The 25,948-nt window shown below is 41.5% G+C and overlaps 1 protein-coding gene across 2 annotated transcripts in view; it reads left to right on the top strand.

Moving 5' to 3' along the window:
- The window catches only part of sugt1 (SGT1 homolog, MIS12 kinetochore complex assembly cochaperone), a 79,606-nt gene that overhangs the window by 34,996 nt on the left and 18,662 nt on the right, over positions 1–25,948 (top strand). The window contains exons 9-10 of one of the 2 annotated variants that reach the window (XM_033022301.1): positions 16,918–17,014; positions 19,755–19,862. In XM_033022301.1, the coding sequence (XP_032878192.1) occupies positions 16,918–17,014; positions 19,755–19,862 (205 nt within the window). The remainder of the gene's footprint in view (positions 1–16,917; positions 17,015–19,754; positions 19,863–25,948) is intronic. The other variant, XM_033022302.1, reaches the window with a different exon arrangement.

Raw genomic sequence — 25,948 nt, forward strand, 5'->3', positions numbered from 1 at the left:
CAGACACCCAAACTACACTTGGTCCCGCTAAAGTAAAGGAGGCACATCGAGATCATCAAAGACACGAGACGAGATTGGAAGAGGTGCACATGAACCTCGGTCTCAGCTGGGAGGTCTGCTGGGGTCCCTGGATGGAAGTGGGGGAGAAGATGTAGGGATGAGTGTTGCATTTCCTCTGTCTGTAGGGAAAAGTGCCTGGGGTGGGGGCAGATTGGATTAGATGAGATGAGCGAACCGAGGAATTGTGGAGGAAGTAATTTCCATGCACATCGTAAAGGGAAGTGGATGGGAAGATGTGACTGGTGGTGGGATAACGGTGATCATTTTCCAATGTTCTATGGATTCAGGATCAGTTCCTGTGGATTGGAGGGTAGCTAATGTTATCCCACTTTTTAAGAAAGGTGGGAGAGAGAAAACACGGAATTATAGATCAGTTAGCCAGACGTCAGTGGTGGGGAAGATGCTGGAGTCAATCATTAAAGATGAAATAGCGGCACATTTGGATAGCAGTAACAGGATTGGTCTGAGTCAGCATGGATTTACGAAGGGGAAATCATGTTTGACTAATCTTCTGGATTTTTTTTCAGGATGTAACTAGGAAAATGGACAAGGGAGAGCCAGTGGATGTAGTGTACCTGGACTTTCAGAAAGTAATTGATAATGTCCCACATATGAGATTAGTGGGAAATATTAGGGCACATGGCATTGTGGATAGTGTGCTGACATGGATAGAAAATTGGTTGGCAGACTGTAAACAAAGAGTAGGGATTAGCGGGTCCCATTCAGAACGGCAGGCAGTGACTACTGGGATACCGCAAGGCTTGGTGTTGGGACCACAGCTATTTACAATATACATGAATGATTTATATGAAGGGATTCAAAGTAACATTTGCAAATTTGCAGATGACACAAAGTTGGGTGGCAGTGTGAACTGTGAGGAGGGAGCTATGAGAATGCAGGGTGACTTGGACAGGTTGGGTGAGTGGGCAGATGCATGGCAGATGCAGTTTAATGTCGATAAATGTGAGGTTATCCACTTTGGTAGCAAAAACAGGAGGGCAGATTATTATCTAAATGATGTCAAGTTGTTAAAAGGGGAAGTACAACAGGATCTGGTGGTCCTTGTTCATCTGTCACTGAAAGTAAGAATGCAGGTACAGCAGGCAGTGTAGAAAGCGAATGGCATGTTGGCCTTCATCACAAGGAGATGAGTATAGGAGCAAAGAGGTCCTCCTGCAGTCGTACAGGGCCCTAGTGAGACCACACCTGGGCTTGTATACTCTGGAATTTAGGATGAGAGGGTGTCTTATTGAAAAATTTAAGATTATTGAGGGTTTGGACAAGCTAGAGGCAGGAAACATGTTCCAGATTTTGGGGGAGTCCAGAATCAGGAGCCACGGTTTAAGAATAATGGGTAAACCATTTAGAACGGAGATGAGGAAACACTTTTTCCACACAGTTGTGAGTCTGTGGAATTCTCTGCCTCAGGGCAGTGGAGGCCGGTTCTCTGGATACTTTCAAGAGAGCTGGTTAAGGCTCTTAAAGACAGCAGAGTCAGGGGAAATAGGGAGAAGGCTGGAACGGGGTACTGATTGTGGATGATCAGCCATGATCACATTGAATGGTGGTGCTGACTTGAAGGGCCGAATGGCCTACTCCTGCACCTTTTGTCTATTGCCTATTGTTTATTGATGGCGGAAAGTTGTGAAAGGTGAGGACCTCGGAATTGTATCGTTATTCCATCTGAGAGGAGAGGGTGAGCGAGTTTAAATTCCACCTCCAGTTTAAATTCCATTTGGAATATTTTGGAGGACCAAGAAACCAAGAACCAAGAGAGCGAAACTATGGGATGCAGAGATAGTCCAAGTAATTTGAGAAGTAAAGTTGATGAAATCAACTCGTTCTGCACAGGTGCAGGAAGCAAACCCAATGTAGTTGAGGAACCGAGAAAGTGTTGGGGAATGGTACCTCGGTCCATTTGGAACATGGCGCTCCAAAAAAGACAGGCACGTTGGGGCCCATGCGAGTGCCCGAGGCCGCACCATTTTACTTGAAGAAAGTGAGAGGAGTCAAAAGAGAAGTTCTTACAGGCAAAGACAAGGTCTGCCAGGCACAGGACCGTGTTAGTTGAGGGGGAATCGAAAGTTATGGAAGTGGTGAAATGTATGAGGCTTCTCGGAAGTAGGTCATTAGGGACTGCAGAAGGGGGGATAACAAGGAATTGAGGTATTTGGAATGAGTTTGGTGTGGCAGAAACTATGGATCTGACAGGGCAGGCCTGCATGTGGATTTTGGGAAGGAGATCTAAATGGGTAATGCATGGTTGGGAACTATAAGGTGGAGGGGAGATCACTAGAGGTGATATGCTTTGGGCGATGGTAGCCTGGTGTTTGTCTGAGGAGTCATGGTAAAGGGGTAGGTATGAGGAGGCGTCTGAGAGTTGACATTTGTCTTTAGCGTGGTAGTGGTCAGCCTGCCAGATTACAACTACAAGGCATTCCTTTGTCAGTGATTTTCATGGTAGTGGTCAGCCTTTCCCGAATTTTTATGGATTTAGGGTTTTTGAGGTCAGGGTGATAAGAAGATGGGGCTGGTCCGGCTTGCTTGACTAGCAGAGCAAGGAATGCACTGAAATTTATGAACAGTTCATAAGAGAAAGCTGCCTGGATGACTAGCACTGCAGCAAAAGTGAGTATAATAGTTTGAGCAGTAGGTGGGCTAAAGTGGAGTGTCACTTCATTGTAAGTGGAGTCTCACTTCATTGTCTTTAGGGTGGAAGACATTTGTCATACTTTAAAACAATATTGATCATAAAATAGAATGCAGAGGTTAATAATAGCCCAATTAAGGCTGCTGCAGTGGACAGGACAGGTTAATGTAAATGCAAAGGCATACACAAAATAAGTCTACCACATTTCCAGTGCTAAAACACTGCATGTCAGGTAAAAAACACTCAGTGGGTCAGGCAGCATCTCTGGAGAACTTGGATAGGTGACGTTTTGGGTTGGGACCCTTCTTCAGACTGATGGGGGAGGGGGGGGCAGGGGGTCATGCGGGTAAGAATGTTTGAAGAGAGGAAGGGCATGACAAAACCTGTCAAATATTAGTTGAATGCAGGAGAAGGAGAGGTGGAGAACTTTGATAGGCAGATGGACAAAGGCCAGAGATGAAAAGACCGTAGGTGTGAGACAAAATCATTGAATTGTGAAATGTGAAAGAATGTAGTTGTAAAGGGAGAGGGAGGTGAGAAATAGGTGTGATTCCAGGTGGGTCACAGGGTAGAAGGGGGGTGGGGAGGAATGGGAGGGTGGTTGGTAGTTCAAATTGGAGAGTTCATTGTTCATACTGTTGGCTTGTAAGCTACCCAGGTTGAATACGAGGTCTTCCAGTTTGCGTGAGGCCTCACTCTAGCAAAGGCCCAGGACAGAAAGCCCAGTATCAAGAGTGTTTTATTGTCATATGTCCCAGATAGAACAATGACATTCTTACTTGCAGCAACACAACAGAATATGTAAACATAGTACAGTGTAAACACTTCAAAGTAACATTAGCAAATTTGCAGATGGCACAAAGCTGGGTGGCAGTGTGAACTGTGAGGAGGATGCTATGAGAATGCAGGGCGACTTGGACAGGTTGGGGGAGTGGGCAGATGCATGGCAGATGAAGTATAATGTGGATAAATGTGAGGTTATCCACTTTGGTGGCAAAAACAGAAAAGTAGACTATTATCTGAATGGTGGCCGATTAGGAAAAGGGGAGATACAACGAGACCTGGGTGTCATGGTACACCAGTCATTGAAAGTAGGCATGCAGGTGCAGCAGGCAGTGAAGAAAACTAATGGTATGCTAGCATTCATAGCAAAAGGATTTGAGTATAAGAGCAGGGAGGTTCTACTGCAGTTGTACAGGGTCTTGGTGAGACCACACCTGGAGTATTGCGTACAGTTTTGGTCTCCTAATCTGAGGAAAGACATTCTTGCCATAGAGGGAGTACAGAGAAGGTTCACCAGACTGATTCCTGGGATGGCAGGACTTTCATATGAAGAAAGACTGGATAGACTCGGCTTGTACACGCTAGAATTTAGAAGATTGAGGGAGGATCTTATAAAAACTAACAAAATTCTTAAGGGGTTGGACAGGCTAGATGCAGGAAGATTATTCCCGATGTTGGGGAAGTCCAGAACAAGGGGTCACAGTTTAAGGATAAGAGGGAAGTCTTTTAGGACCAAGATGAGAAAATCATTTTTTACACAGGTGAATATGTGGAATTCTCTGCCACAGAAGGTAGTTGAGGCCAGTTAATTGACTAGATTTAAGAGGGAGTTAGATGTGGCCCTTGTGGCTAAAGGGATCAGGGGGTATGGAGAGAAGGCAGGTATGGGATATTGATTTGGATGATCAGCCATGATCATATTGAATGGCGGTGCAGGCTGGAAGGGCCGAATGGCCTACTCCTGAACCTATTTTCTATGTTTCTATGAAACGTGTTCCCGATATTGGGGGAGTCCAGAACCAGGGGTCACAGTTTAAGAATAAGGGGTAAGCCATTTAGAACGGAGACGAGGAGACACTTTTTCTCAGAGAGTTGTGAGTGTGGAATTCTCTGCCTCAGAGGGCGGTGTAGGCCGGTTCTCTGGATACTTTCAAGAGAGAGCTAGATATGGCTCTTGGAGGTAGCGTAGTCAGGGGATATGGGGAGACGGCAGGAATGGGGTACTGATTGGGATGATCAGCCATGATCACATTGAATGCCGGTGCTGGCACGAAGGGCCGAATGGCCTACACCTGCACCTATTGTCTATAAACAATATAATAAATGAGAAAAAATGTTCAGTGTACGCACACACACACGCCCACGCATAGAGCAAACAATAATAGTGCAATATAACAATAATAGTCTATAGTTCAGAGCTTATTTGAGTAAGACTGAACTGCAGATGCTGGTTTAAATCGAAGGTAGGCACAAAATGCTGGAGTAACTCAGCGGGTGAGGCAACATCTCTGGAGAGAAGGAATGGGCGACGTTTCGAGAAGAGATCCTTCTTCAGAGCTTATTAAGGTTGTAATGTTTAATAGCCTAATGGCTGTAGGGAAGAAACAGTTCCTTAACCTGGACGTTACAGTTTACAAGCTCATGTACCTTCTTCCCGTTGGCAGGGGTGAAATGAGTGTATGGTCCCTGATGATGTTGACTGCCTTTTTGATGCAGCAACAGGTAAATCCTTTCGATGGTGGGGATGTCAGAACCTGTGATGGACTGGGCAGTGCTCACAACGTTTTGCCGTCTTCTTCGTTCCTGGGCATTCAAGTTGCCGAACCAGGCCTTGATGCAACCAGTCAATATGCTCTCTACTGTACACCTGTGGAAGTTCAAGAGAATCCTCTCTGACATACCGAATCTCTGTCATCTTCTCAGGAAGTAGAGGTGTTGATGTGCTTTCTTTATAATTGGATCAATGCGCTGGGTCCAGGAAAGATCTTCAGAAATATACACGTCCAGGAATTTGAAGCTTTTGACTCTCTCCACCATTGTCCCTTCGATATAGACAGGTTTATGGGTCCTCATCCTTCCTCTTCTGAAGTCTGAAGGCTCACCAGCGTCTCTTCTTCCTGAGGAGACTGAAGAAGGTCCATCTGTCTCCTGAGATCCTGGTGAACTTCTACCGCTGCACCATCGAGAGCATCCTTACCAACTGCATCACAGTATGGTATGGCAACTGCTCTGTCTCCGACCGGAAGGCATTGCAGAGGGTGGTGAAAATTGCCCAACGCATCACCGGTTCCTCGCTCCCCTCCATTGAGTCTGTCCAAAGCAAGCGTTGTCTGCGGAGGGCGCTCAGCATCGCCAAGGACTGCTCTCACCCCAACCATGGACTGTTTACCCTCCTACCATCCGGGAGGCGCTACAGGTCTCTCCGTTGCCGAACCAGCAGGTCCAGGAACAGCTTCTTCCCGGCGGCTGTCACTCTACTCAACAACGTACCTCGGTGACTGCCAATCACCCCCCCACCCCCCGGACACTTATTATCACTTATTATTATTTATTCAAATCATTTGCTATGTCGCTCTTCCAGGGAGATGCTAAATGCATTTCGTTGTCTCTGTACTGTACACTGACAATGACAATTAAAATTGAATCTGAATCTGAATCTGATCTGAATCTATCAGTTCCTTGGTCTCACTGACATTGAGAGCCAGGTTGTTGTGCTGGCACCATTTGGTCAGTCGATCGATCTCACTTCTATACTCTGACTCATCACCATCTGTAATTGATAACCAGCTTGGAGGGGATAATGGTATTGACAGCCTGACGTATGTGTTTTTATTTATTTTCGAATGGTAAGAGGACTTCAAATGGTTAGCAACCAGGAAATCCAGTATGCCTTGGCAGACTGAGTGCAAATGTTCAGCCAAACTTGTCAAGTAAGTAGTTTGATAGCATGGAGACAGTAAAGACAATTTGACAAGTGATAGAAATTGCCACAGTTGGCAGTGACCAAGTTTTTCAATGTAACTGATGGGAATCATGTAAGAGGCACCAGGAGTTTGTTCTTGCTGAACATGGATTGATATAGATTAGTAAAGTGAGAAGATACTTTAAACACAGATATATAGTTAATACTTAAACTCTAAGAATAAGCACTAAATAACGAGATGTCAGAAGGATATGTAGCTGACTTTGCTGAGTGCAAAATGCAGCATAATAAATGCATTTACAATCACATTGGCAGAATATGGGAGTAGGGAGTATTTACTGTTGAATGAAAGCTGTTGAGAGTTATTTAAGCATGGGACTGAAGGAAATGTGCACATATTTGAAAACCAGCATTGTATTTGGTGAAGTTTAGAAAATAAATAAAATTGTGGATGGATTAGGAATTGTTAGATCAATGTGTTGAAGAAATGTTCTATAAGAGGTGAGGGAACTTTCAAAAGAAATAATGTCTGAAGGAAATGACTAATTCATAATTCTCAGCAAGCAATAAACTGGGGAAAATATTAAGGGGCAGAGGCAGATCTTTTGAGTTGGGAGAAGACAATAAGCCAAGTGGTTTGAAGATTTGCATGAATGAATTGAGAAGCTAGTTACCAGAATAACTGTTGTGAAAATGAGAACAACCCAAACTCAAAGGAATTTAATGAGTTAGATGGTAGTTCCCTCTGGGATGTTCATAGAAATAATTAATCCAGTCGAACCTGATGTAAAATGACCAAATGTAGCTTCTGGTATGCTGACATTTGCATGATCTTTGAGAGTGATGGGGCATATTTCAGAGGGAATAATGTTTGGTACATCAAAGTTGTAAGTGAAGGAAAATGCTTGAATGAACTAACAAATGTAGGGGAGGTTTGGTGAATGGGGGCACAAGCAAGCTAGTTTATTTATATAGCACATTTCAGCAACAGGACAATTCAAAGTGCTTTACACAAAGCATTAAAGAGCAATCAAAAGCAATTACAAAACAGTCATTAAAAAGAATAAAAAATAAAAACAAGCTAAAATAAAATGACAATTATAAAACACAAGAATAAAAGTTACAGCGCAGTGTAAGAAATGAATAATTATTTTATTTAATTAAAGGCAGTGTCAAACAAAAGTCTTCAGCCTTGAGCTTAAAAGAGCTGAGAGTTACCTACATTTTTCTGGAAGTTTGTTCCATATATGTGGTGCATAAAAACTAAACGCTGCTTCTCCATGTTTAGTTCTGAATCTGAGGACAGAAAGCAGACCTGTCCCAGATGACCTCAGAGTTAATTATGGTTCATAATGTAGCAGAAGGTCAGAAATGTATTTTGGCCCCAGTCAGTGCTTTAGGAACCAACAGTAATATTTTGAAATCAATTCTTTGACAGACTGGAAGCCAGTGTAAACACCTCAAAACGGGAGTGATGTGATCCACTTTCTTGGTCTGAGAGAGGACTCGAGCAGCAGCGTTCTGAATCAGCTGCAGCTGTCTAATCAATTTTTTTGGGAGACCTGTGAAGACAGCATTTCAGTAGTCAAGTCTAATGAAGTTAAATGCATGGACACGTTTTTCCAAACCCTGCTGACCCATAAGTCCTTTAACCTTTGATATATTCTTAAGGTGATAGTAGGCTGACTTTGTAATTGTCTTAAAGTGGCTGTTGAAGTTCAGGTCTGAGTCCATGACTACACCAGGAGTTCTGGCATCGTCCGTAGTTTTTAACATTGCCGATTGAAGCTGAGCACTGACTTTTAATCGTCCGTCTTTGGCTCCAAAAACAACTACCTCAGTTTTGTCTTTGTTTAATTGAAGAAAGTTTTGGCACATCCAATCGTTGATTTGTTCGATTCACTTATTCAGTATTCGTACTGGACCATAGTCCCCTGGTGATATGGTTATGTAAATTTGTGTGATGTCTGCATAATTATGTTAACTTATTTTGTTGTTTTCGAAAATCTGAGCCAGTGGTAGCATGTAGATGTTAAACAGAAGAGGCCCACAATGGAGCCCTGGGGAACTCCACATGGCATATTTGTTTGCGCTGATGTGTAATTACCTATGGACTACTTTCTTAGTCCCTGTTCTTTAAGTAGGATTCAAACCAGTTTAGTACTGTGCCAGAAAGTCCAGCCCAGTTTTCCAATCGGTCTAGTAATATGCTGTGGTCGGCCGTATCAAATGCAGCATTGAGATCCAGTAATACTAAGACTGAAATGTTGCCACTGTCTGTATTTAAGTGGATGTCATTGAAGACCTGAACAAGAACAGTCTCAGTGCTGTGGTGCGGTCAAAAACCTGACTGGAAGACATCAAAACAGTTGTTTAGTGACAAGAAGTTGTTAAGCTGTTGAAAAACAGCTTTTTCAATGATTCTACTTAAAAATGGAAGGTTTGATATCGGCCTGTAATTGCACATTAGTGACGTGTCTAGATTGTTCTTTATTAAGAGTGGCTTGAGGACTAGTTTCCAGGGCCTTTCAGACGACACCTGAGAGAAGATACGTGTTTACGATTTGTAGGAGATCCGAGGCCAAATAATTTGAAACATTTTTGAAAAAGCCTGTTGGCAGAATATCAAGGCAGCAGGAGGAGGATTTCAGATGTTGTATAATGTCCTCCAGGTTTTTATGGTTGATTGTACAAAATGGCATTTAAATTGGTTTTACATGGACACACGGCCGACACATATCCTGTACCTGATATGGAGGCACTGACTGCTTGTCTAATTTTCTGAATTTTGTCGGTGAAGGAGGTAAATCCATTGCAGGCCCTGGTGGAAAGAAGTTCATAGGCTACTGACACAGGAGGGTTTGTTAGCCTGTCGACAGTAGCAAACAAGGCACGTGCATTATTATTGTTTTTGGCGATTAGGTCAGAGAAGGACTGCCTGACATTTCTCAGCTCCATGCTATAAATGCAAAGTCTCTCCCTATAGATGTCATAGTTAACCTGGAGATTTATTTTTCGCCACCTACGTTCAGCTTTTCGACACTTCGTGGCATTTCTCCATGGAGATCTTTTCTTACTAGAGGCAGCCTTCACCTTAGTGGATGCAATGGCATCAATAAAATTTGTAATTTTGGAATTGAAATGATCTACAAGCTGAGACCCAAGAGGGGGCGGGAAAGGGAAAAGCTGAATAAATGTTTCTCTGGTGTTTTCAGTGATATACTGTTAAGCGACTATCTCTTTTTGAACATTTGTGTGCAGGGAGATAGTGCTGTCAAAGAAAACACAGGAATGATCAGAGAGAGCAACATCAGTCACCACAACCTTGGAAATGTTCAGACCCTTGGAGATAATTAAGTCCAGAGTGTGCCCCTTGTGTGTGGGCTCCGTCACATGCCGAGTCAGTCCGTAGTTATCAAGAACACAACACAGTTCTTTAGTCCCTCTGTCCTGGGGGTTGTCAACATGAATGTTAAAATCACCACACAATCAAAGTCAATACAGGTTATAGACAGCAGTTCAGTAAACTCATCAAAGAAGCTTGCACAGTATTTAGGTGGCCTGTAGATATTTAGGAACATAACTCCTAGAGAGGAAGCAAGAAAATCACTCCTGTAACTGCTGTAATTTGAAGAGAATGTGCTTGCAGCAGTACAGAGAAGGGAGGTGGTGGTTAGTGGTAATAGAGATGAAATCCATAGATAATTGTAAATTACAACCTGTGATGGGAATTAATATGTGGGATTTTAAATTGGAGTGGAAGCTTGGAAAAAAGAGGCTGGCAAATCTAGTGATGAGAGAAGAATGGTTGAGAGATTCTGGGTATCAGATAAAAGTCGCATGGTCATTGCATTGCTGTGATTTCTATTTTGGTTGCTTCAACTGTATTCTCACAAAAGCAAAAATTAGCAATATTGTGTGAATTATATGAGGATATATATAAAAGTCAACTGAACTAGTTTCTCCACTAAAATACAGATGTTTAATATTTAATTTACATCAGTATTGTAATTTGTCGCAACTCATTAGTATGAAAACATTAAAACAAACTATTCATGTGATTTATTAACCCATTACATTTTATGAACCCCCCAGTAAAGGAAGCTTAAATCCCTAGTGATAAGATTGTCAATTTTTGTAGACTGAAGTTAAATGAACCTGTTCTTTGGAAACAGTATTGTAAGATCGATACCTTCATTATAATTGTGGCCATTAATGTAAAATCTGCAAGGGTCTAAGTAAAATTCCTACATTTGGATGTCGAAGTACTGTAAAACACCTTTGCAAATGCTCGAAATACTCAATATCCTGGGCAGCATATCTGAAAGATAAAATGTCAATATTTAAGAGACCTTTTATTGGAGCTGAAAATAACCTTGTAAATTTGCTGGGAAGGTAAGAGATCTCTGATAGGGTAAAACTAGGGTGACAAGCTGCAAACATAGTTATCTGATAGTCAATAGACAATAGGTGCAGGAGTAGGACATTCGGCCCTTCGAACCATTCAATGTGATCATGGCTGATCATCCCCTATCAGTACCCCGTTCCTGCCTTCTCCCCATATCCCCTGACTCCGCTATTTTTAAGAGCCCTATCTAGCTCTCTCTTGAAAGCATCCAGAGAACCCGCCTCCACTGCCCTCTGAGGCAGAGAATTCCGCAGACTCACCACTCTCTGTGAGAAAAGGTGTTTCCCCGTCTCCGTTCTAAATGGCTTACTCCTTATTCTTAAACTGTGGCCCCTGGTTCTGGACTCCCCCAACATCGGGAACATGTTTCCTGCCTCTAGCGTGTCCAAACCCTTAACAATCTTACATGTTTCAATGAGATATCCTCTCATCCTTCTAAACTCCAGAGTGTACAAGCCCAGCTGCTCCATTCTCTAAGCATATGACAGTCCTGCCATCCCGGGAATTAACCTTGTAAACCTACGCTGCACTCCCTCAATAGCATGAATGTCCTTCATCAAATTATGGGACCAAAACTGCACACAATACTCCAGGTGTGGTCTCACTAGGGCTCTGTACAACTGCAGAAGGACTTCTTTGCTCCTATATTCGATTCCTCTTGTTATAAAGACCAACATGCGATTCGCTTTCTTCACTGCCTGCTGTGCCTGCATGCTTACTTTCATAGATTGATGTACAAAGACCCCCAGATTCCATTGTACTTCCCCTTTACCTAACTTGACGCCATTTAGATAGTAATCTGCCTTCCTGTTTTTGCTACCGAAGTGGATAACCTCACATTTATCCGCATTAAACTTCATCTGCCATGCATCTGCCCACTCCCCCAACCTGTCAAAGTCACCCTGCATTCTCATAACATTCTCCTCACAGTTCACACTGCCACCCAGCTTTGTGTCATCTGCGTGAATGGAAGCAATTGTGTCAATGGGAGTCATTGTGTGAATGGGAGCAATTAAAAGGTGAGAACATAGACAAAATAACTTGGACCACAGAAATGTTGGATATATGCCCTTAATTTCCAGAGTTAAAAAAAGAAAGAATAAGCAATCTAAGCTAATATTGAGGATATACATAAAACAGTGCAATGCTACTTTTGCCAACCATGTGTTTGAAACCATGGTGCCAATCTTAATAATTCCACCTGCTTGCATGTGGTTGGTATCCCTGTAATCTGGGCCTGTTCATGTGTTTGTCCAAATGCCTCTTAAACATTGCTAGTGTATCTGTTTCCACCACCTTCTGTGGTTGGGTGTTCCAAGCATCTAACACTCTTTGTAAAACAAAAAAACTTGACATCTACTTTAAACATCCCCGCCCCTCACCTTTAACCCCATCTTACCTTTGAACAGTATTTGACGTTTCCACCGTGGGAGAAAGCTTTAACTATTTACCCAACTATGCCTTTGACCATTTTGTATATTTCTATCAAGTTACCCTTCAACCTCTGACATGGTTAAATGCACATGTACTTTGGAAACTGTATTGTAAGATCGATACCTACACTGTAAAGTCAATTATGGCCATTAAGGTAAAATCCGGAGGCATCTAAGTCAAATCCTTATCAGGTTACCCTTAACCTCAGGGATGTAATGCTGCAGCTTCGTAAGGCACTGGTTGGACAACATTTGGAGTATTGTAAGCAGTTGTGGGCCCATATCTGAGGAGGGATGTGCTGGCGTAGGAGAGTGTCCAGAGGAGGTTTACGAGAATAATTCCAGGGATGATTGGGTGATGAGCATTTGATGGTTCCAAACCTGTTCTCGCTGGAGTTCTAAGAGGGGATCTCAATAGAAACTTACGATGTAATGAAAGACCTGGATAGAGTGGACATGGAGAGAATGTTTCCATTAGTGGGAAAGTGTAGGGCCAGCGAACACAGCATCAGAATTAAAGGACACTCTAGAAAGGAGATGAGAGGAATTTATTTAGCTAGAGGGTGGTGAATCTGTGCAATTCATTGCCACTGACGGCAGTGGAGGCCAAATCTTTGGGTATGTTTAAAGCAGAGATTGACAGGTACTTGATTAGTAAAGGTGTCAAAAGTTACAGGGAGAAGGCAGGCGAATAGTGTTGAGAGGAAAAGACAGATCAGCCATGATTGAATGGCAGAGTACACTCGATGGGCCAAATGGCCTACCTCCGCTCCTATGACATATGAAGTTATGACATTCCAGCAAAAACGGTCCAGTTTGTCCAACCTCTTGTAGCTAATATGCTCCAATCCAGGTAACATCCTGCTGAGCCTCTTCTGCACCCTCACCAAAATTTCCCTATCCGTCCTGTAATGTGGCACACAATACTCAAAACAAAAATGTGACCTAACTAGCGTTTTATACAGCTGGGACATCTTGCCAGCTGTAATATTCATTGCCCAAATCGATGAAGGTAAGAATGCTATTCGTCACCTTTACCAACCTATGCACATGTGTGGCCACTCTCAGGGAGCTATGGCCTTGTATCTCAAGATCCCTATACATTACTGAGGGTCCTGCCATTTATTATATACTGTTCCCTCATGCACACTGAGAAATCAAGTTAGCTAAAATTATCAAATTCAATTTGAGTCCTGAAGTTTGCAACATGCCCAGATGAAACAGTCTACAACTTAAGACTTGTGTTAGATTTTTATTGTACCGCTGCTGGCAAGTTCATTTCACTGCACTGTATGTGCAAGTGACGAATAAAACTTGACTTGACGAAGTTAAAGTTCTTCAACTTGAGGTAACTTCATTTCTTGAAGTGAATTTTTTGAAGTGAATGTACTTCATTTCTTGAAGTGCAATTTAAAATGTCTTGAAGGTGCAGCCTGACCTGCAGCTCCTGCATTCTTTTGCCAAAGTTCTTGTGTTTATGTTCTTGTCCTCTGACTGCTCCCATTCACTCACTAACCAGATACCCTTATTTACGGCTTATCCCATGGTCACCCTGGTTTTATCAGAACTGAGACAGTCCCATCACCAACCCCTTTCCAACTTTGATAGCTTTTATCTCCATTTCATATCTGATGGCGTCTCTGACGTAGTGTTGACTGTTACTCTTCCCACAGATGTAGCCTGACCTGCGTATTTCCCACCTTTTTGTCTAGAAATTGCCGTAGCTATAAATTATCTGCATCTTTTCAATGTGTCAACTTCAACACCGTGATAAATAATTGTTCTTTTGCCCTGTGAGTAAAATTGCAACATAAAATATGTACCTGCATAGTTTAGATGATTGGGCGTGCATTATTCTGTGTTATGCAAAATATCTGTATGCTGGACTTTTGGTTGTAACTTGACTGTCTTTTGGATAGTATCTTTTCTAATCAGACTTTTTTTCTTCTGGAGCTTAGAAAAATTCTTATAGAAAAAGTTCCTGGTAATCTTTCAAAGTCATAGAGCATGGAAACAGGCCTTTCGGCCCAACTTGTCCATGCCGACTAAGATGCCCCCTAAACACCACTCCCTCCTGCCCGTGTTTGGGGCCAACCAAAATGCCCCATCTACACCAATCCCACCTGTCCGCTAAGCCCATATCCCTCTAAACCATTCCTATCCATGTACCTGTCCAAATGTCTTTTTTATGTTGTTATAGTACTTGAGCCAACTATCTCTGGCTTGTTCCATATACCTACCCACTCTCTGTGTGAGAAATCTGCCATTCAGTTTCCTATTAAATCTTTTCCCTCTCATCTTAAACCTATGTCCTCTGGTTCTTGAATACCCTATTCTGGGTAAAAGACTGCATTTACCCAATCTATTCCCCTCATGATCTTTTACACTTCTATAAGATCACCCCTGTTCCTTCTGCGCTCCAGGGGAAATGTTCTAGCCTGTCCTCTCCCTATCACTCAGGCCCTCAAGTGTTAACATAATTCTTGTAAATCTTCTCTACATTTGTTCCAGCTTAACAATATATTTTCTATAGTAATGATCAAAACTGAAGCATCCAAATGTGGCCTCACCAACATCATGTACAACTGTAACATAACCTCCCAACTTCTATACTTAATATCCTATCTGATGAAGGCCAATGTGCTGACTCCATTCTTGACCACCCTATCTACCTGTGATACAACTTTCAAGAAACTATGCCCTGCATTCCTAGATCCCTCAGCTCTGCAACACTCCCCAGAACTGTGCCATTCACGGTGAATGTCCTGCAATGTTTTTATTTCCCAAAATGCAACACCATGCACTTATCTGCATTAAACTCCATTGACCATTCCGCAGTCCACTTGCCCAACTGATCAAGAGCCTGTTGTAATTTTTGATAATAATGTTGAGGAATAGGATCACATAAGATCCTGCTGTAGAAATATACATCATAGAAACACCCTTTAGCCCAAATTGTCTGTGCCGATCAAGTTGCCCAACTGAGCTAGTTCCAGCTTTCTGTGCCAGGCCCGTCTCTCTCCTAACCTTTCCTTTTATGGACCCATCTTTTAAATGCCTTTTAAATGGTGTAATTATACCTGCCTCTACACTTCCTCTAGCAGCTTATTCCGTATATGCACTGTTCTCTCTATGGAAAAAGTTGACCTTCAGGCCACAATAAATATTTCCCCCTCTCACCATGATCCCTCTAGTTTTGGACACTTCTACATGCACTCCTAAGTGCATGAACTCCAAGGTCCCTTTGTCCTACATCATTACCTTGGGTCCTATTGTTCGCTTGTGAAATCCCTACCATAGTTTCACTTCCCAAAATGTTGCAATTTAGTTTATTGTAGTTTACAGATACAGCATGAAAATGGGCCCTTCGTCTCACCTAATCAACGCCTACCATCAATTACCCCGTGCACTAGTTCAATGTTATCCCAGTTTTGCGTCCTACACACGAGGGGTGATTTCCAGAGCGAAGTAACCTACAAACCTGCACATCATTGGAATGTGGGAGGAAACCAGACTACCCGGAGAAAACCTACGTGGTCACAGGGAGAACGTACAAACTCCTTTCTTAAACTGATGAAAACAGATACTACATTTGATCTTGAACAAAACAAAAATCTTGGATAATCTTAACTGACCAGAATACCATCAATTTTAGTCATCAGCAAATTTACTAACAATGCCACCCACATTCTTATCAAATTTACTAACGATGCCACCCACAGAGACGCTGCTTCACCGGCTGAATTACTCCAGCACTTTGTGGAATTTTTGGAAACCAGCACCCTTGTGTCAACCAATATGAGCTTTCCTGTTCCGTTGATACAAATTTTCTTTCAAATGACATTCACATTTTAGCAGATTTTGTAAATAGGTATATTTATAACAAACCAAGACTCTTGGTTATGCTGCATTTGGCTTGGACCCATTTTTTTTTGTGTGGACTTAATTTCAATTTTAAATCGATTTGCTGCTTCATAAAAATATAATTAGTCCCACTTATAACTAATTTTATAGAACTGAGATGACAATAAGCACTTAATAATTAAAATGGTTTCTGATAAATGATTATTTAAGATTAATCTATATTTATTGCACACAGAAATCTACAATATGCCTTGTTTGAACTGCACTGAACACAGGTTTTTGATCCATGAGAATTTTTAAATATTCCGTGGCAAGAAAATATGGGTTCAATATCATTGTCACTGCCCTCCATTGCTTAGCAACTGGCAACCTCCAACTCTGCATTTGCAACATAAAACATTTTATCTGTTTTAATTTAAATCGTCTACATGTGGAATAATCGCTTAATAAAATTGAAGCGTTTCATAACTGATGATATTCTGTTCAAAAATTTGTAGGAAATTGAATTCAGCAATTATAGCATAGAAGCAATAATATATTGTGATAATTCTTTAAATTATTTTCTGAAACACTACAGAAAAGTATGATCAATTGCTGCTTCCATGTAGCTTGTTAAAAAGTGTTTGCCTTTACCAATTAAACAAATGCTTTGTACAATTAAACCGTCATACTTTGTTTGCTGGTGCCGCACCTACATGCAGGCAAAGATTTGAAATATAAATTAATTAGCTATATTAATTTCCTCTAACAGTTAAGTAACTTAATGTTATTAATTAAATATTCCATTTTATTTTAGACATGATTGGTACCAGACAGATTCTCATATTATTATCACAATAATGATCAAGAATGCAAACAAGGATGATGTGAAGGTTGAATTTGCTGAAAAAAGCGTAAGTATCATGTAACAATGAAGCACTATATTTCTATCTTCACTGTGACTAATAAACACACATGACTAAAAACACATTTTATACCACTGATTTTTCTCCAGCGTTGCCACAGCAGTATTTGGAGAGTGATATAAATTCCTGAAAATGCAGGGTCAATTTTGGATTGTTCTCATTCCTACGATGTCGTGTATCCATTTTCTCATAAACTATGTAAAATAATGCCGATGCAAAATTCTTATTTGTCAGTCTTGATCAAAACCTAGAAAAATCTGTTCTACAGATTGACATGTCACACTTTGCTCACTCAAAAATGTCATGCAGTGGAAAGGTATGTAATTATCTGAACGTTTATTGTTGAAAAGCTCACTGGAAAAGATGTTGAGTGAAAGGGAGAGAAATTGCTAACCTTTTGCATAGAAGATGATATTTAAGAAGCGTTAATTTTACCCTATTCTGTGCGCCTGTTTTCCAACCCATGTTCCTTCCATCCCCATGTTGATTTTTGCAATGCTAGTTTCCCCCCATTGATTCTCTTTGCTTTATATCTTTTGTTTCTAACCCTTAATTATATGCTAACATCCCAAAGAGCATTGATTTGTTGTATTGTTCTTGGTTCTGAGTTCCGGGCACACAATCTGAAGACATCAACTTGGCTACACACTTATGTGGGCAGTACAGCACAAATCCTGTCCTTCCAACTAAGCTTCTCATGTCCAGCTGTGGGACAGTGAAATCACGCCTTTATTAATGTGAGAGTGGCAGCAGAGGCAGTGTTTACTCTGGGCTTCTGGCACAACTGCACTGACAGTGCCACATCTCTCTGTATGTAATACTGCGATAATTCCTTTTAGCACTGATTCCATTCGCACCCTTTCCTGAGAATGCATCTTGAGCACCCAAGTGAGCTATCAATGTACAAATAACAGTTCATTGAGGTGGAGGCCTTTTGACTCATTGTTATTGTGCAGTTTTATTATATGAATTCTCATTACCGATGTCCCTGTTCTTTGTACTCATGGCACTACATATTTCTCCATTTCCAAATTCTATCCATCAAACTTTAAAAGATTAAATTGATTCAATGACCCTTTACATTCAACTTGTATAGTTTTTTGTTCTGATGTGTCATCAGACTTTTTATTTTGCACTACAGGTAATTTGAAAGTCTTGATTAATGATTCATGGTTTAAAACACCACCATGGGATTTAGATTATTTTAATATATTTAATCGCATTTTTGAAATTGTTAATATGCTCATATCAAATATGGTGATCAAAAAGTTGTTAGATCATCATAAAAATCCATCCCGTTTTTTCAAATCCATTAGAAAGGAAATTTGCCATTCTTTTCTGATCCGTTTTCTGTGATTTCAACTTCCTATACCCTAACTAGCATCTGAAATGGCCTGACTATCCACTGAATTGTATTGAACTGTTATGTTTGTACACTGCAGCAAAAACATGCTTGATCAATCAACACATTAGATTTGGATGCAGTAGAGAACAAACTTCAGCCTTGATGACCTTGTAAAATGTTCTTTACAAACAATTTTGCTCTGGTGTTTAAGGGGAGCATTTCCACAAATTAGACCAATAGCAATCAAACCCACTTGTACAGTCCCCACCATAATGTTTGTGACAAAGACCCATCATTTATTTATTTGCCTCTGTACTCCATAATTTGAGATTTGTTATAGAATAAAAAATCACATGTGGTTAAAGTGCACATTGTCAGATTTTATTAAAGGCCATTTTTATACATTTTGTAGAAATTGCAGCAGTGTTTATACATAGTCCCCCCATTTCAGGGCACAAAAATGTTTGGGACACATGGCTTCACAGGTGTTTGTAATTGCTAAGGTGTGTCAATCTGAAAATTTATATGGATAAAATGTTGCTCTGGTTCCAAAAAAAAACGTACAACTTTGGTATCCAACATTTCTCCATATACATAGTCGCCGGAGAGGTGCCTGTGGTGCTCTGCTGTCATAACCTATTTCATACATCAGCATCTGAAAATTCATAGTGAAACACCTGAATCTGATCTCAGCCAAACTTCTCAACTCTCACTTCAGGTCATTGATTTGCAGGCTGACAGGCAAATGTAAAAATTCAAATTAGCTGCCTGAAACTTTCCTCCGTTGGCATCTTCACATTTTTATTTTTATATTTTCTAATGATGGGGAGGAGGCCATTCAGTCTATCAAGCCTGTGCTGGCTCTTAGAACAACATTTGCGACATTTCTCTGTAATCTATTTTACCTTGTGCCCATTAACTGCACAAGGGATAATTTACATTCTCCAGTTAACCTAACAGCCAGCAGGACCTTGGTATGTAGCAGTACACCAGAACACGTAGTGTAAATTCTAGAGAGGATTGGATTCAACTTGCATCGCTGAAGTTGTGAGGCATCTTCACTACTTGCTGCACATACATGTTATTTTTTGACAAAAAATAAATCCATCTCTATCCAAATTGGTGTCTTCATTCCTTAAATTGACTTGAACAGGTGATGTGGAATCTTGGGGGGGGGGGGGGGGGGAGGAGACATTTTTCATGGTGTCCTTTCAGAAGTGCAGGAAAAGCTAATAGAAACGCATTACTGATAGTTAATGATGTTTCCATGAAAGAGTAAACATTATATATATGTTGCATATTTTGTGTAGGTTACTTTCAAATAGGGAGGTACAGGGTCAGCCTGCGTAAGAAAATAAATGGGTGACTTTTAATTCTTTTTAGGTGAGTGCATCGATGAAGTTTTCACCAGAAGATGAATATAGTTTGAAACTCCATCTTCTACATCCCGTTATAGTTCAGTGTTGTGCTGTCAAAGTGCTGGGAGCAAAGGTATGGTCTAACAGAAATTGAATTCATAAGTTGTAATATCAGGTTCAATATTATTAATTTGGAACTATTTTAAAGTTCCTGTAATTTAGTAATAGTCCTGATAAATGTTATACATAGCATCTGTTTTGAATTTGCCTAATTACAACTTTCCTGTACTTGTATATTTTATTCATTTATGTCGCACTTTATAGATGGATGGATGCTTGTAGCTTTCTGGTTGATGCCTATTGAATAACTTTGAATATGGGAATGCTAATCTTAATCCATCAATATTATTTTCTAAACTAATCTAATAATAACTTGTACTGCGCAGTTTAAGTATTTGTTCCAGAATCTGGTGATCATTTTAATACTTCCATTCAGTTTAACGTGTTTGCAATTAACTTGTATGTATAGATGTAATTTTCCATGCATTGCATGTATTATCAGGCACAATAGCAGGTTACTAGTGGATTGCAGGGCTCTCACTTAACTTTTTTTCCCTGGTGCCAGCCGGGCAACCTAGGCAGTTTTTCAGGTGCCAAATGACAGTTTAGGTGGTCATTTAAGATGGCTAGCATGACGCGTACGATAATGTGCTCGGACGAAGTGCGTAGTTACCAGTCGGAATTATGCTCAATGAAGCATTCACATATTAGTTCTGCTTCAAATAAAGTCACAAACTAACCATATTCACCAATCAAGACATGGTATATACCAAAGGTACACAAAAATGCTGGAGAAACTCAGCGGGTGCAGCAGCATCTATGGAGCGAAGGAAATAGGTAACGTTTCGGGCCAAAACCCTTCTTCAGACTGATAGGGGGTGGCGGGGAGAAGGAAGGAAAAAGGAGGAGGAGGAGCCCGAGGACTGGGGGATGGGAGGAGACAGCTCGAGGGCTAAGGAAGGGGAGGAGACAGCAAGGGCTAACAAAATTGGGAGAATTCAATGTTCATGCCCGCCGAATGCAGGCTCCCCAATATGAGGTGCTGTTCCTCCAATTTCCGGTGTTGCTCACTCTGGCAATGGAGGAGACCCAGGACAGAGAGGTCGGATTGGGAATGGGAGGGGGAGTTGAAGTGCTGAGCCACCGGGAGGTCAGGTAGGTTCTTGCGGACCGAGCGGAGGTGTTCGGCGAAAAGATCGCCCAACCTCCACTTAGTCTCACCGATGTAGATCAGCTGACATCTAGAGCAGCGGATGCAGTAGATGAGGTTGGAGGAGATACAGGTGAACCTCTGTCGCACCTGGAACGACTGCTTGGGTCCTTGAATGGAGTCGAGGGGGGAGGTAAAGGGACAGGGGAGGTGTTGCATTTCTTGCGGTTGCAACGGAAAGTGCCTGGGGGGGGTGGTACGGGAGGGAAGGGAAGAATTGACAAGGGAGTTGCGGAGGGAGCGGTCTTTGCGGAAGGCAGACATTGGGGGAGATGGGAAGATGTGGCGAGTGGTTGGGTCACGTTGGAGGTGGCGAAAATGACGTAGGATTATTTGTTGTATGTGACGGCTGGTGGGGTGAAGAGTGAGGACGGGGGACTCTGCCCTTGTTGCGAGTGCGGGGATACGGAGAGAGAGCAGTGTTGCGGGGTATGGAAGAGACCCTGGTGCGAGCCTCATCTATGGTGGAGGAGGGGAATCCCCGTTCCCTGAAGAATTAGGACATTTCAGATGCCCTGGTGTGGAATGCCTCATCCTGGGAGCAGATGCGGAGGAATTGGAAGTGGGGGATGGAGTCCTTACAGGAGGCAGGGTGGGAAGAAGTGTAGTCCAGATAGCCATGGGAGTCAGTGGGTTTGTAGTGGATGTCGGTCAGAAGTCTATCACCTGCGATGGAGATAGTGAGGTCAAGGAATGGTAGGGAAGTGTCGGAAATAGTCCAGGTGTATTTGAGTGCCGGATGGAAGTTGGTGGTGAAGTGGATGAAGTCAGTCAGTTGTGTGTGGGTGCAGGAGGTGGCCCCAAAGCAGTCGTCGATGTAACGGAGGTAGAGGTCGGGGATGGGGCCCTGGTGAGTATTGAACAAGGATTGTTCGACGTACCCGACAAAGAGGCAGGCGTAGCTGGGGCCCATGCGTGTGCCTATAGCTACGCCTTGTCTTTGGAGGAAATGGAAGGAGTCAAACGTGAAGTTATTGAGGGTAAGGACCAGCTCCGCTAGGCGGAGGAGAGTGTCAGTGGCTGGGTATAGGTTGCTCCTCTGGTCGAGGATGAACCGGAGGGCTTTGAGGCCATCCTGGTGGGGGATGGAGGTGTAGAGTGACTGGACGTCCATGGTGAAGATGAGGGGGTGAGGGCCTAGAGAATGGAATGCGCGGAGGCGGCGGAGAGTGTCTGAGGTGTCTTGAACATAGGTAGGAAGGGATTTGACCAAGGGGGATAGTATGGAGTCAAGGTATGTGGAGATGAGTTCGGTGGGGCACGAACAGGCAGAGACAATGGGTCTACCGGGACAGTCAGGTTTGTGGATTTTGGGGAGAAGGTAAAAATGGGCCGTGCGGGGCTGGGGAACGATGAGGTTGGAGGCTCGGTCGGGCAGGGCGTGGGAGTTGATGAAGTCGGTGATGGTGCTAGAGATGGTGGCCTGGTGCTCGTCAGTGAGGTCATGGTCCAGGGGTAAGTAGGATGAGGTGTCCGAGAGTTGGCGCGTGGCCTCAGCTTTGTAGAGATCGACGCGCCAGATTACCACGGCACCTCCCTTGTCGGCTGGTTTGATAACCCAATCTGGGTTGTTGCGGGTATATACCACAATGACATGCAGCAAAATTATAGTACAGTATCTCAACTCTTTTTACACGTTGCAATTAATGCAATTTCTATTATTTCTTTCCACTTCCAAACAAAAATGTGGTTGGATTATTCAGCGTATGATTAACCTGTGTCAATAAATCCTGGACCACGGTAACATGTATGCTTAACCATGCACACTACAGATTGATGCAAGCATGTTCTCTGAAGGATCGAAAATTATCATGACATGGCCATAGCATGGGTCGTTATTTCTATTGGTACAGAAACACTCGCTTCCCACATAATTTATCCACACAAAATATACAGGTTGCAAGGAAATATCAAAACTACATTTTATGATAATAGCTGTTAAAACCGACTATACCCATCTGACAGGTTAAACATCACACTAACTGACAAGAGATGGTCAAAGGACATAACTGCAGCAAATGTTCTTTTGGTAATATGTTTAAAGGTGTCAAAACGCCACATTACCGGACATTCAGATTAGATGTACGTTTTATAATAATAATAATAATAATAATGGATGGGATTTATATAGCGCCTTTCTAATACTCAAGGCGCTTTACATCGCATTATTCATTCACTCCTCAGTCACATTCGGTGGTGGTAAGCTACTTCTGGGGCAGACTGACGGAAGCGTGGCTGCCATTCTGCGCCTACGGCCCCTCCGACCACCACCAATCACTCACACACATTCACACACAGGCAAAGGTGGGTGAAGTGTCTTGCCCAAGGACACAACGACAGTATGCACTCCAAGCGGGATTCGAACCGGCCACCTTCAGGTTGCCAGCCGAACACTTAGCCCATTGTGCCATCTGTCGTCCCAAACAGGTTGTTATGAACAGCAATGAAGATACCCAGTTTGTACGCACCAAATTTAAAAAAAAGTTATTGATAAACGCTGTTCCCATCATTCCCACTTCAGAATTAATGTTAAAATTTTAACTGAAATATCTCCTGACCAAATTTGTAATGTATATGACTGACTGTAAAAGTAAAATCTGGATAAATCCAACGTATAGTTGTGAATGTTTTCATTAAATAACTACTGTACTGATACTCCATATTAAAAGCATTGATTTGCCGGTAAAATGAATTCTGTAATAACGTGTCAACGGTAGCAGTGACAATCGAACACTGCGGTTTTAATGTTTCACGTGTACTAATTTATTAAACTTATTGTACATTAGGAATTTCTGTTGAATTGTTGGAACTTTGGAATCTATTTACTTGAGAATCCCCAAGGAAAAATTAGCTACACTTGAAATTGCGGGAAATTCAATATATTCTGTTTGTTTATCCCCTTATTACTGAATTACTTTTCCCCATGTCGCTATAATTTAATAATGTATTGTACATTTTATGGAATAAGCTTTAAATGGGTAGCTTGCTTAATTTTAGCATTTCTAGCTTTTGTTCATTTAGTTATGATTATGCATGTGACATTTTAGTATTAAAATCCTCTCCAATTAATAAGGACTATATTCCATTCAGTAAATGTCAGCGACATTTGAGGTTAAAGAACAGGTCAATTGTGAAATTTATTATAAAACCCATAATTAAATGTGTACTTGATGATAATTACAGTTAATGGTGCTATTACCTTAGTTTGAATTCTTCAGTAATTGTAGAATTCTGCCAACAAATTGAGAAATAAGTTTGTTACACCATGGTAACTTTGAATAGTGGGCTCCAAGGACCAACTGAATTTGATTCCTTTAAGTCGTGTTTAAACAGTAATCTTTGGGGTGATGTCAAAATGCTTCTGAAAACAAAATCTACATTTTCATTTGTAAAAGTTTGCAAGTTTCAGGAGTGAGAAACCCAAGGCTTGGAACTTGAATAACTGGTTATAACAAATTGAGAATACAGATTGTTTTCCATTTGATAAACAATAAAATTTATTTTGAGATTCTTTACCAATTTGAAACTGTTAAGGCAGCAACAATTATTCTATTTTTTGATTAAAAATTTAGAGAAAAATTAGAATGTAATGGCATACCATTGAACTTTTGTAGCTACATGAAAAGGTATAATGCAGAAAAGACTGTGGGTTCTATGCCATTTGAGATTGTAATACATATTTTAAAAATGGAACAGTTAATAAACACTATCTCTGTCTTTTGGAAGTCATAGGTGTAGCAGAAATAAAGGGGAACATGTGTCGAATGTTGGGAAAACTTAAGAAAATGAATATCATTAAGGGTATAGTGGAGAAATTAACAGAACAAAAACTTGACAAAATTATTCGGGACAAAATTCTGATTCAGTAACAAAAATGATGTAGAGGGATTAAAACTTGGAAAGATACCAATTAACCTGTTCTAAGTAAGAGCAATTCTGCCAGCCATCCTGCCATTTCTTTAATTTCAAATACTCATCCAACTCTTTTGAATGATACAATTGAATTTGTTTCCTTTACCATCTGTGGCAATGCATTTTAGATCCATATTCACTCATCAAGTCAAAACATCTCCCTTGTGCCACTTTGGAATTTTGCCAATTAACACATCTAGATGCTTGGTCTAGACACATCACATGCTTGGTCTAAGCATAGAGCAAAGAACTGGCTAAGTAGATACCCAGATGAAAAGAGTGATTTTAAAAATCAAGAAACATTGGACTGAGTGTGGGTGACTTCAAGGAGACAAAGTTGACAAAAAAGGGGAAAACACTGCAGTGGTTGGAGGTCAATCATCCCCCTCCCCCCCCCCCCAAGAAAAACCCCACCTGCCACCACCACGGGCATCACCACAGTAATTGTTTGCTAACCTTTGGATAATATTTGTACACATTTGCACAGAGGAATGAATGGCCAGAATTCTCTGCCCCGAAAGGGTGGTGGTGCTAGATGATTAGATATTTTTAAGGTGGCAATGGCTAAATATTTGCAAGATTGAGTCGTTGAGGGTCATCCAGAACTGTCACAGAAGATGAGTTGAGGCCTGCAATGATCATACTGAACTTCAGGGTTCTTCAACTCACAAAGTCTCAGCTAATGAAAAGATATTCTTCAAACACTCCTAAAAGACATTAGGGCAGATATATGGATTAAAAGGGTTTAGAGGGCTATGGGTCAGATACAGGCAAGTTGGGCCAACCCAGTATGCCAAATTGGTCAGCATGGATAAGGTAGTCTGAAGGGCTGTTTGCCTACTGGAAAGTTCTGTAAGGAGCAATGTCAACAGCTCAAAAGTGCCAGGCTTTGATCAGAGTGTGTTTAACCTTCAAAAGCATTAATATAATCAAATCCTCAACTATGAAAATGTTGAGGATCACCATGAACAGTACCTCAACTGTAAATAATGTGGCTTTAGAAGCACATCGAAAGAGTTGGTATGAAGCCCTTCTGG

Source organism: Amblyraja radiata, chromosome 6 (assembly GCF_010909765.2).
Source record: "Amblyraja radiata isolate CabotCenter1 chromosome 6, sAmbRad1.1.pri, whole genome shotgun sequence".
Lineage (NCBI taxonomy): Eukaryota > Metazoa > Chordata > Chondrichthyes > Rajiformes > Rajidae > Amblyraja > Amblyraja radiata.